The 11,762-nt window shown below is 32.8% G+C and overlaps 1 protein-coding gene across 1 annotated transcript; it reads left to right on the plus strand.

Moving 5' to 3' along the window:
• The first annotated feature begins 4,438 nt into the window (after positions 1-4,438).
• LOC110998539 (peptidyl-prolyl cis-trans isomerase E) lies at positions 4,439-7,676 on the plus strand. Its single transcript, XM_022267234.2, has 5 exons — positions 4,439-4,775; positions 5,093-5,281; positions 6,321-6,524; positions 6,882-7,054; positions 7,521-7,676. The coding sequence occupies exons 1-5, from the start codon at positions 4,566-4,568 to the stop codon at positions 7,663-7,665; spliced, it is 921 nt and encodes a 306-aa protein (XP_022122926.1). The 5' UTR covers positions 4,439-4,565; the 3' UTR covers positions 7,666-7,676.
• The last annotated feature ends 4,086 nt before the right edge of the window (positions 7,677-11,762 follow it).

The following is an 11,762-nucleotide window of genomic DNA, read 5'->3' on the forward strand; positions in this document are numbered from 1 at the left end:
AGATAGAAAATCTGTCAAAAAAACTGATAAGACAGGCAAAGTATATATTTGTGAATAGTGTTAACTTTAAATGGTACAAAAAAGACCTCCTCCTCTCATAATCCCAGGGATGTATCCATCCACTTACACAAAAAATGTTGATCTTTACGCAGTGGTTGTTAAGTTTATTATCTGACCAGAAAATTCATCCTGGGTATTTCCAAAATCTAAAATTCTATATGATCGAAACGATGTTAAATGTCTTGAAATCAATGGTCACATGACAATATTTACGACGATTAATTTTGACCGATTAGTATCGCAAATATCTTAATATCTAATCTCAAATGAGATTTTCAATGTAATCCATCGCAACGCATCGCCATCGCATACCCACAAATAAAATTGATAAGGCATAAGTTACTTTGTTATAATTTTTTTTAAATAATTATATTAAAGTTTAATAGGCCTTTTCTCTCGTATGTCCAAAACTTATTTGCTTATATACCTTTTTACAATATTACACAACCCTTTATAATGAGTTTCCTTATAGTTGGCTTCCGCATCCATCGTATTCACCAGATTTCCCTCTATTTTGAGCATAAAGATAAATCGTACTTAAAAAAAATTACGTACAACAAATACATTTCACTCTCAGAGTTGCGTGGGAGAGATTGCTCGAAAGCGATAACGCCGCCAATTGCCCTCCTTTTAATTTAATTATGTTCATCTTTTATTTTGTTCATAAATAAATAAAATAAAAATGGTATCGATAAATTGTATGAACCCTATAATCTATGAATCGCTCTCGAATAATCAAATCAAATTCATACAAAAACGAAGCTTTTCAGTATAGTTAGATTTAATATAATGTTCACATAAACAATAAATAATGTAATGAATCTTCTCATACAAACTTTTTCATGATATTTGCTCAATGAATTTGCTGGCTGTGTGTCCGTATAAACTTTTTAAGCATCGTCTATAGTGTTTTCTTAGGTACTTGATAATAGATGTTACAGAGTTTTTATAATGATACATAAATGTTTAAATCCACTTATATATTTAAAACACCACACGTCGTAAAATTTAAGCAAAACTCAAGTTAAATATATTGCGTATAACAAACTCGTACGACACAAAAAAAACAAATCCAGCTTTCTTATTATCTGTGGTCATAGATCAGACAATGATAAGTAAATTGTTTCTCAATATGACTTATAATATTCTGACCAATGGCCACAGATAAACAATTTTTTACCATATTACACATTAGTGTTTTGCGCACCGATTGGCGGATAACAGACTCTGGTGGCAAGACAAATCCCGGTAGACCGAGGCTGCATTGTTTGGATGGACAAAATTGGTCGAAATTTGGTGAATTTTGGTGTTCGAAATTGGATGGAAGAACCTGACGGAGACTCGAGCCCACTGTTGTATTGCCAATTATTATGATGATATATCTTTTATGATCAGGAAAATAGCTAGTATTGTCTTTAATTAACATAACTTTTACACATTTAAAGAAAACACTTTTTTAACAGATTGAAGTTATGTATTATTGTAAAATTATAATTATTTTAAATTATGTTTAAATAATTATAAGGCAAAAACCTGATACTTTTATGGCTTCGTTATTTTTACGTTGCGGTATTGACAATCATAAAGGAAATATAACCATTTCATTTATACTCAGTAAAATTAGGCATATTTTTTTCTTTGACGTAAATAGCGCAATATACCGCATAAATGTTTACTCGTCTGACTTAAACACACACGGCAGTAAAATTTGCATATAATAGATTTCGATATAATCGGCAGATATGTGCATACCATCCTGTAATGACGGAGACTGGAATCTTGGCTTTTTGTAAAGGAACGGTTAAGTATACATTTGAGGCCATAAATGGAGTCGTAATATTCGACAACAGTTATTACATAATACCGGGTTTAATGGTAAGGAGGACATATTGCAAGGAAATTTGCCAAGCATGAGAACATTCCACTATGGGTCTTTACGAATCAACAATGAACGTAAGGATAAGAGTTGATATAAAAAATAAATCAGTATAATTTTAGTGTCTGATCTGACTTTTTTCATTACAGCAAAAACGTAATTTGACAGAAAGAGACAAGAGCTTCAAAAAATAAAAACAGACTGATATAAGTTTATGCGGGGATTACTTTTTAAATGGATACAAAAAAACAAGATAGTAACTGTGACTCCTACTTTCTTGATAGTTCAACTAATAACAATTACACCAATTGGCAAACTAGATTTTCAAATAACACAGCCTTGAATAGTATTCACTACAATGGAGAAGTTAATGACATCCTAGACGACGCCAACATCGTCCAATTCATAAAGTGCAAGGCTCTAGTGCCTTGTGTGTCTAGTGACTGGGACACGTGACCGAATGGCGTTCGATAGAACCCTCAGTTCCTTACTGAACTCACAATCCGATGGCCAGGAATAATTCAATAGACCGAGGCTGCGTGCGTGATGGAGTTGTCAAGGTCTTCGAAACAACAGGGGTTTGCAATTGAAATCGGGAAGCATTGTATAGATTGCGATGGTAAAGTATACTTGAGGAATTTAAGGCCCACATGGGGCTGTAACCATTACATTATAATATATAACCATTCATGAATTACCAATGTTCAGGCAATCCAGTATAGCACCCTTACCGTCGCGTCTTCATCTGTTTTATTACAATAAGATCACCGGCCTTTTAAACATATCACAGTTTTCGGAGAAGTTTAGTTCTAGTTTCACAGGAACCACAAATTATATTATGACGTCTGCACTAACAGTGGAAGTATTAGGACAATGCATAGCACAATTGAAACCCAAAAATGAACCAAAACCGCAATAATTGAGCTAAAAAGAAAATGTATTATTGGGATGAGTCTAAGATTTTCCTTAATAAATTATACCGTAGCAGAAGAAAATGAACTACTTTTTCAAGTAAAAAGCTGTACCTGTACTATGCCGTCTGTTCTGGGGCAAAAAGTGCTATCCGGCTGGAAAAGTACCCGCTCTATAAATATTAATTACAGCACACAGGGCCTTTGCATTTGTACTATCTTTGAATGGCAACATTATATTTTACAAATCACTATACATATTTTCCTCTTCATATCGAAGACATTTCTTTATATACTTGTCAAAAACCTTTAAAAATATTATTCAGATGCTGTTCAAGATATGGCATAATTTAGGCAAGTGTGACGTACCATAATTTAAGCCTGTTGCTTACCTTATGCCCAGTAAGACAACCTGCTCCATAAAGTTGTGTCGCCTGTAAATTAATTATTATCAATATTAAGTAAAGGGTTTTAATCCTTTTGTCTACCTATGTCTTTTTCTATATAATTAGTGTTATTGTAAAACACGATAAAAAAAGTGTGCGTACTTTTGTACACGCGTTAGAAGATACACTTCTTTGGCGTATAGAAAAAAATAACTAAAATGCAGTAGTGATTAACGATAAATATTAATATTAATTAAAAAGATTTTATTTAAATAAATAATTAGTAAATACTATCACTATGAAATTGATTTAAAACACACTAAATAATATTCATTTATTCACACTGTTTTTAATTAATTATACTAGAATATACTACTTGAACATAGGTATCGATTTTCATGCCACCTAGATAACAATGTAGAATTCAGGTGTCGATGTACGTGCGCATCGTAAAAATTAACTAATAAATGATTAGTTTCGATTCTTCATCGCGCCAAAAGGAGTATAACTTCAACAATGAAATAAAATATTTTTAACTTACCTCAATACAGCATGGCTTTTGACAGTTTTAAAAATAATCTCATTAATATATGAAGTTATGATATTAAAAATCGAAATCTACTTTAAATAAAAGATCATCGTATAAAATATTTATCTTAATTTTATACAGTATGTATATCTTTAACTCCCATGTTAATAACATCTTTCGCGTCTTCCAGCCCGTTACTAAGTTGTGGAATGAGTTAGAACATTTATATAACACCTATGTAATTACAACCCATCTACGTTTCCGTTAAAGTTCTAGTCACGATTAATTAAGTTCTAAGCTAAATTCCTGAACAAATAAAGTCAACGGTATCGTGTCTCACTTTCGCCGTGTGTAACTAAAGAATTGCTTACGGTCCTTACTAGCTAAGACAATAAAAATATTAATAAAATCTTAAACTAATAGTACAGTAACTATAGTAACTAATAGTAATACAAAGTAAAATAAAAAGTTTAATATGACAATTATATGTAGACATGCACCATTACTTTCCAAGAGAGGACATTACTTTAAATAGTTTTAATTATAATTTTAGTCCTTTAATTTTTGTGTTCTTTATGACAATTACTGCAAACAGTTAAAAATTAACGTTTAAATTTTTAGGTTACGTCTGTTGATTGTCAAATGTCAAGATAAATTGATATGTTTTGAATTTGTAACACCTAGAGTTGCACTTACTCTTTGGTTGCACTGTGCACACCGAGCGGGGAAATATTTGTGTTCGAATTTCTCGTTAAATTTTTAGAAATCTTATTAATTGGATCTCACTTATAGGAGATTTCAAAATGAGTAGCAAACCCAATTCTAAGCGGACAATTTATGTTGGTGGTTTAGCTGAAGAAGTAGATGAGAAGGTTTTACATGCGGCATTTGTCCCATTTGGTGATCTTGTTGATGTTCAAATACCATTAGATTATGAAACTGAGAAACATAGAGGCTTCGCATTTATTGAATTTGAAAATGCTGAAGACGCAGCAGCTTCTATTGATAACATGGTAAGTTGTTTTTTACTTAGTAAAACCTATGACTTTTCTTGCTATACTAGTTTTGGTTAAATCATATTTCTACGACTTCATGCTAAAAGTTTATCCTTTTTTATTACCAGGTAGCTTATAATATAATAACAAGCATTTCTGTAAGTAAGTAAGTATTAAGTACTATAATATTGCTTAATATCAAGTTTCCAACATGATTAAAAACTAAACTTGTATTTAAAATAATAAAAAAAAGTCTGGTCATAAGTTATTCATTGTCATCAGAGAAAGATGTCTAAAATATTTGTACTTCTATAGTTAATTTTAATTACTTCCAGAATGACTCAGAGTTATTTGGAAGAACAATAAGAGTCAATGTAGCAGCACCACAAAGGATAAAAGAGGGTTCAACAAGGCCTGTGTGGTCAGAAGATACTTGGCTTCAAAAGCATGCTGGAGAGACCCTTGATGTTGATAAGGATGCTCAAGAAAAGGGCAATGAAGAAAAAATGGACACAGAGAGCACTGTATGTACTTTTAAAATATTATGTATACATAGTTGGTCCCAAATGTTGTTACTTATGTCAAAAATGGAAATTATGATAAAAACAAAAGTACTGATCAGTTTTCAATGAGTTATATATTATATAATTTATAGGAAAAGTATAAAAGTATTTGTTAATAACCTCCTTTATTTTAAATATTGGCCCTTAGGCGCCACAGGCAGTCTATTGCAACATGCACCATATTCATGTTGATTTCAGTGACAGCTATTTTTAAAGATGAAATGATGAAGGAACACGAATTGATGTCACGCAAATAAAGAGCCGGGCAGGTCTTTGAGAAGCTGATCCAAAAATGTCTCTTGATCATTTTTCACTGGTTCTGACCCCCTTTTTGCCAAAAATTTGCCTTAGTTGACCCCTAATAGGACACTCCCAACCAGACTATACTGATGATGGATGATGTCCATTTTGCACCATCGGAACTTTATTTCCAGCTTCTTCAGAAATCCTGCTCTATCATTCTGTTTATTGTACTTCTCTTCCATATCGAAAATCTTCATTTAAAACTTTTTTACTGGTTTCTTACTGACACTCATCGGGAAAGCCATCAATTTCTTGTTATCCCGGCCCTCATAGCTTTCATTACTGCTGGTGTTCTTGTGTAGTGTGGCCAGCCAGTTCTTTTCTTGTCATCAACACTGTAGACTTACCAGACTTACCTTGACTACCTATCATAAGTAAGGTACACAAACCTAAGTATTATATTAAACTTTTTGAGCAACTTCAAACGCCATGCAAATATAATAAATAGTCGATCATTTAAAAATAGTCAATCAATCTCAATATACTCAATAATATTTTTTTTAAATAAAATAATGTTTGAAATTTAAAAATAATTTGCCAATGACCTTTGAGACCAACTATACATTATAAAATAAGTGTATGTAATACTAGAATAAAACAAAATGTATGAGAATTTGGTATAGTATAAACATTTATCACTTTCAGCTGTCTATCTAAAATATACTAAACTAATCATGATGAAAAAATTTAATTTCAGCCTATTCCCGCAAAGCCAACAGAGAAAAAGAATCCACAAGTATACTTTGACATAAGTGTTGGAAAACAAGAAATAGGCAGAATAATAATGATGCTGCGAGCTGACATTGTACCTAAGACAGCAGAAAATTTTAGAGCTCTGTGCACACATGAAAAAGGCTTTGGATATCAGGGTAGTGGGATCCACAGGATTATTCCTGACTTTGTATCCTTTTTAAATATTTTCATACATAGCTTGCCCCAGGGAACAAAGTCTATATATTTTTTCCAGTATAAATAAAAGAAGGTCACCAGTATTTACTTTAAAGTCTGTACTTCTACTTTCAAACCCTTTCATAATTACATTCAGTTGTGTATTGTAATGACGTATATTGCTTTCAGTGTAGGTATATTTTAATGTTTTTACTTTTATGGACATAAAAGTAGTATACTACTCTAGTATATGTATATAACTAACCTATAGATTACTTCTATACTAGAGTATAGAAGTAATCTATAGGTATAGGATATTTTACTACTATTTGAATGGTAATTTATTTTAAATTCCCTAACAAAGTATCAGATGTGTCAAGGAGGTGATTTTACAAACCACAATGGCACTGGGGGCAAATCAATATATGGCAGAAAGTTTGAAGATGAAAATTTCATTTTGAAACACACAGGTCCTGGAATATTGAGTATGGCAAACTCGGGACCCAATAGTAATGGATCACAGTTCTTCCTTTGTACAGCCAAGTATGTTCTCATATTCCTTTTTTAATTCAACATAAAAAACTAGATTAAATCCATGTTTTATAGGTATCTAAAAAGAATGTAAGAAGATCTATTGTCTTAATTAAGGTTAACCACTAAGTGAAATTATCATTAAAAAATTTTAATTTAGAAATAGATATTCCAGTTTTTTTATGATAAATGTATATAATAAAAAAAATATTTTATAATAGACAATAATATTTGAATATCAGGAGGATTTAGTCATAGAAATTAAACCAGTCCAATTGCACAATTTTGAATAAATAACTTTGTGTGTTCATTTATGACAGTGTATTGTATAAAATATAGCTTTATTTTGAAACCTAGACTGAACTTGTTCTCATTAATAAGGGATATATAAGTATAAGATATACTGTCGGTGCTTTAGATTCGCTTTTGACTTGCAGAGTAAGACTAAGGGGTCTGATAATAATATTTTTTTTTTCAGAACGGAATGGCTCGATGATAAACATGTTGTATTTGGTCATGTGGTGTCAGGTCTTGATGTATTAAAAAAAATGGAGAGATATGGAAGCAAAAGTGGGACTGTCAGTGCAAAAGTTATAATTAGTAATTGTGGAGAATTACAGTGATATTATACATACAGTTTCTTTTATTTCAAATACCAAACAAAAACATAAAAGCCTTTACATTAAGCTCAGAGGCCCACTTATTATTTAAAACATATTTTAATGGTTATCATCGAATAGGCTTAAAAAAACAAAAACTTGTATCGTTTGAATCGTTTCAATTGCTATTAGTGATCATTTTTGCGTATTTTTATGTAAAACTAAAATAGAGATATTTATATTTGGGAATATGGATTGGAGAAATTAGGTGTTCTGTTTATTACTATTGTTAGTCTATGGAATGTAAATTTGGTGCCTTCAGCAATTATTATAGAATACATTACTTATTGTCTATGTTATATCTGGTATCTATGATTTGCTCTGGGTAATATAATTAAGCTTACTTCCTTTTTCGCCATGGTCTGGTTAACATTAAAATATAATTAACACAGTGATTAAATAAAATACTCGTTTCATTTAACAGGTTATGGGCCCAGACCACCTGATTTTATTTAAAAACAAAATAGTTAAAGTGAAAAGTACGAAATTGAGTTCAGTATAACCTCAAAACTCGCCACGCGTTTTTCAATTTTCTTCATCAGCAAAAAATGTCTTCAAATAATACGATGGCACTGATTGAAAAGCTGACTGGAAGAGAAAACTATCCTACGTGGAGATTTGCAGTGCAAACCTACCTCGAACATGAGGAATTATGGAGTTGTGTCACCGTGAAAGACAATGAAGCAATTGATCCCAAACTTAACACAAAAGCGAAGTCGAAAATTATCTTATTAGTACATCCCATCAACTATGTACATATACAAGAAGCCAAAACAGCTAAAGAAGTTTGGAATAATTTAGCCAAAGCTTTCGATGACAAAGGTTTGACACGCCGAGTTGGTCTGTTGAGAGATCTGATCAATACAACACTTGAAAATTGTCTGAACATTGAAGATTATGTTAACAAGATCATGACCACTGCTCACAAGTTAAGAAACATTGGTTTTGAAGTCGATGATGAATGGCTTGGGACTTTATTACTTGCCGGTTTACCAGAAATGTATCAACCAATGATCATGGCACTTGAAAGCTCTGGTGTGACAATTACAGCTGATTCTGTGAAGACTAAGCTTCTGCAAGAAGTGAAAAGCTCTGAGTCTAGTGCATTGTATGTCAAAAGTAAGGGAAATCAGTTTGTCAAACAAGCTCAAGATAAAAACAAAACAAGTAAAGGTCCAAGGTGCTATGTGTGCAATCAATATGGGCATATAAGCAAATATTGCCGAAGTAAGAAAAAGGAACAGAAGTCTAAGGAGAACACAGATTCTGGGTATGTTGCTGTGCTATCTGCAACAATAAACAACGACAATAATTGGTATATTGATTCTGGAGCTTCAATGCATATGACAATGAATCGTAACTTGATTTACGATGAAATTACACCTCCAATTTCCACAATAAGAGTAGCTAATGACAAGAAGCTAGTTGTGAAGGCCTGTGGAAAGGAAAATATTAATGTTGTCAATACACAAGGTAAGTTGGAAACTATCAAGGTACAGAATGTTCTCTATATTCCTGAGTTGGCTACGAATCTTCTCTCTGTCAGTCAGATAATAAATAGTGGCTGTCAAGTACAATTTGACAAACAAGGTTGTAAAATTTTGAATAAAACAAACAAGCAAGTTGCAGCTGCTAAAATGATAAATAATATGTACAGGCTAAATACACATAGTATTCCAGCATACATATCTGCTTCAACAGAAAATGATGATTTCTACTTATGGCATCAGCGTATGGGTCATTTGAACTACATTGACCTGAAGAAGCTGGACACCTGTGCTGAAGGTGTGCAAATGTCCCTGAGCAGTAATGTGACCTGTATTTCCTGTATAGAAGGTAAACAAACAAGCTTGCCATTCAAAAGTGAAGGTTTCCGAGCAACAAAATTGCTAGAACTTGTTCACTCCGACGTATGCGGGCCCATGGAAGTGAAGTCACTTGGAAATGCAAGGTATTTTCTTACCTTTACTGATGATTATTCTAGAAAAGTGACTGTTTTCATTTTAAAATCAAAGTCTGAATGTCTTAATAAATTTAAAGAATACAAATGTCTTGTAGAGAACCAACTTGACACTAAAATTAAAGTATTAAGAACCGATAATGGAACTGAGTTTATAAATAATGATTTTACTGAATTTTTGAAGTCATCCGGCATACAACTTCAAACATCAATTCCATACACGCCTCAACAAAATGGCTTATCTGAACGTATGAACAGGACACTGCTTGAAAAAGCCAGATGTATGTTAATCAATGCTAACTTACAGAAAAACTTGTGGGCTGAAGCAATAATGACAGCAGCATACATAGTGAACCGTTCACCTACACGAGCACTAAATTATAAAACACCTGAGGAGATGTGGAGTGGAAGGAAACCTGATGTAAGTCACATGAAAATATTTGGTTGTTATGCAATGGCTCAAATACCTAAAGAGAAAATTAAGAAATGGGACTCTAAATCACAGAAACTTATTTTTGTTGGTTATTGTGAAAATAGTAAAGGATATAGATTATTAGATTCCAAAACAAAAAATATCATAAAAAGTAGAAATGTAATTTTCCTAGAGAATAGTATAACAAGAAATGTGGTTCCTCTCTCATTGTCAGAATCAGAAAATAAAGAATCAGATCATGTAATTGAAAGTTTTTCAAACCGTGAAGATAACAGCACAGATTTGTCGTCTCATACACCCGTGGATCACAGCGATGGTTCTGATGACCCTGAGTATGTACCGGAGATGTCAGTGAAGTATCCTCAGAGTTCTAATATTACACTTCGTCCTCGAAATAAAATTAAAAAGAACACAGAACCTAAGACATACCTATGCTCAAGTAATGTACCACTCTCTGTCACACCACAAACATATGCAGAAGCATTGTCATCAAAAGACTCTAACTTGTGGATGAAGTCGATTGAAGAAGAGCTGAAAGCACATAGTGATAATGGTACATGGCAGTTAGTAGAACAGCCACCTGAAGCTAGAGTTATAGGATGTAAATGGGTGTTTCGTATAAAGAATGAAACTGAAGGACTAAGGTACAAAGCAAGGCTATGCGCTAAAGGATTCACACAGAAAAGCGGTATTGACTATACTGAGACATTTGCACCAACTGTCAGGTATGACTCAATTCGCTTACTTTTATCTGTTGCTGCAGAACAGAAAATGTCAATGATACAATTTGATATTAAAACTGCATTTTTATATGGTGAGTTGAAAGAACAGATTTACATGACGCCGCCAGAGGGCCTTACTGTTAAAAAAGATATTGTATGCAAGCTCAAGAAATCTTTGTATGGCTTAAAACAATCACCTAGGTGTTGGAATGCTAAATTTGATAATGTTTTAAAGAAATATGGTTTTAAGAACAGTCATGCTGACAGATGTGTTTATGTGGGCTGCATCAATGGTATTAAAATATATTTATTACTGTATGTGGACGATGGATTATTACTGTCTACAGATGCCTCTGCTCTTACTCAAGTAATAAATGACTTAAAGAAAGAATTTGATGTAAAGATTTGTAAATCATTACATTTTATAGGAATGCATATAGAAAGATGTGATGATTATATATTTGTGCATCAAAGTACATACATTGAAGAGATGCTGAAAAGATTTAACATGTGTGATACCAATACTAATAGCATTCCTGCTGATCCGCATGTTACTTTGGTAAAAAGCACTGAGTCTGATAGCAACAACAAACACATTCCTTACAGAGAAGCTGTGGGTTCTCTCATATTTGCTGCAATAGTGAGCAGACCTGACATCATGTATGCAGTGTCGACAGTTGCTTGCTTCCTCAATAATTATGATCAGATGCATTGGAATGCGGTAAAGCGTATTTTTAAGTATTTAAAAGAAACAAAACATTTTGGACTCTGTTTCAGATCAACTCAAAGTAACATACTTGAATGTTACTCTGATGCCGACTATGCCAATGATCCTGACACCAGAAGGTCTATCACTGGTTACATCTTCATGAAAAATGGAGCAGCAGTGACGTGGAGCACTCAACGACAATCAACCGTCGCTCTGTCTACCACTGAGGCAGAGTTT

This window comes from Pieris rapae, chromosome 19 (assembly GCF_905147795.1).
Source record: "Pieris rapae chromosome 19, ilPieRapa1.1, whole genome shotgun sequence".
NCBI classification, from domain to species: Eukaryota; Metazoa; Arthropoda; class Insecta; order Lepidoptera; family Pieridae; genus Pieris; species Pieris rapae.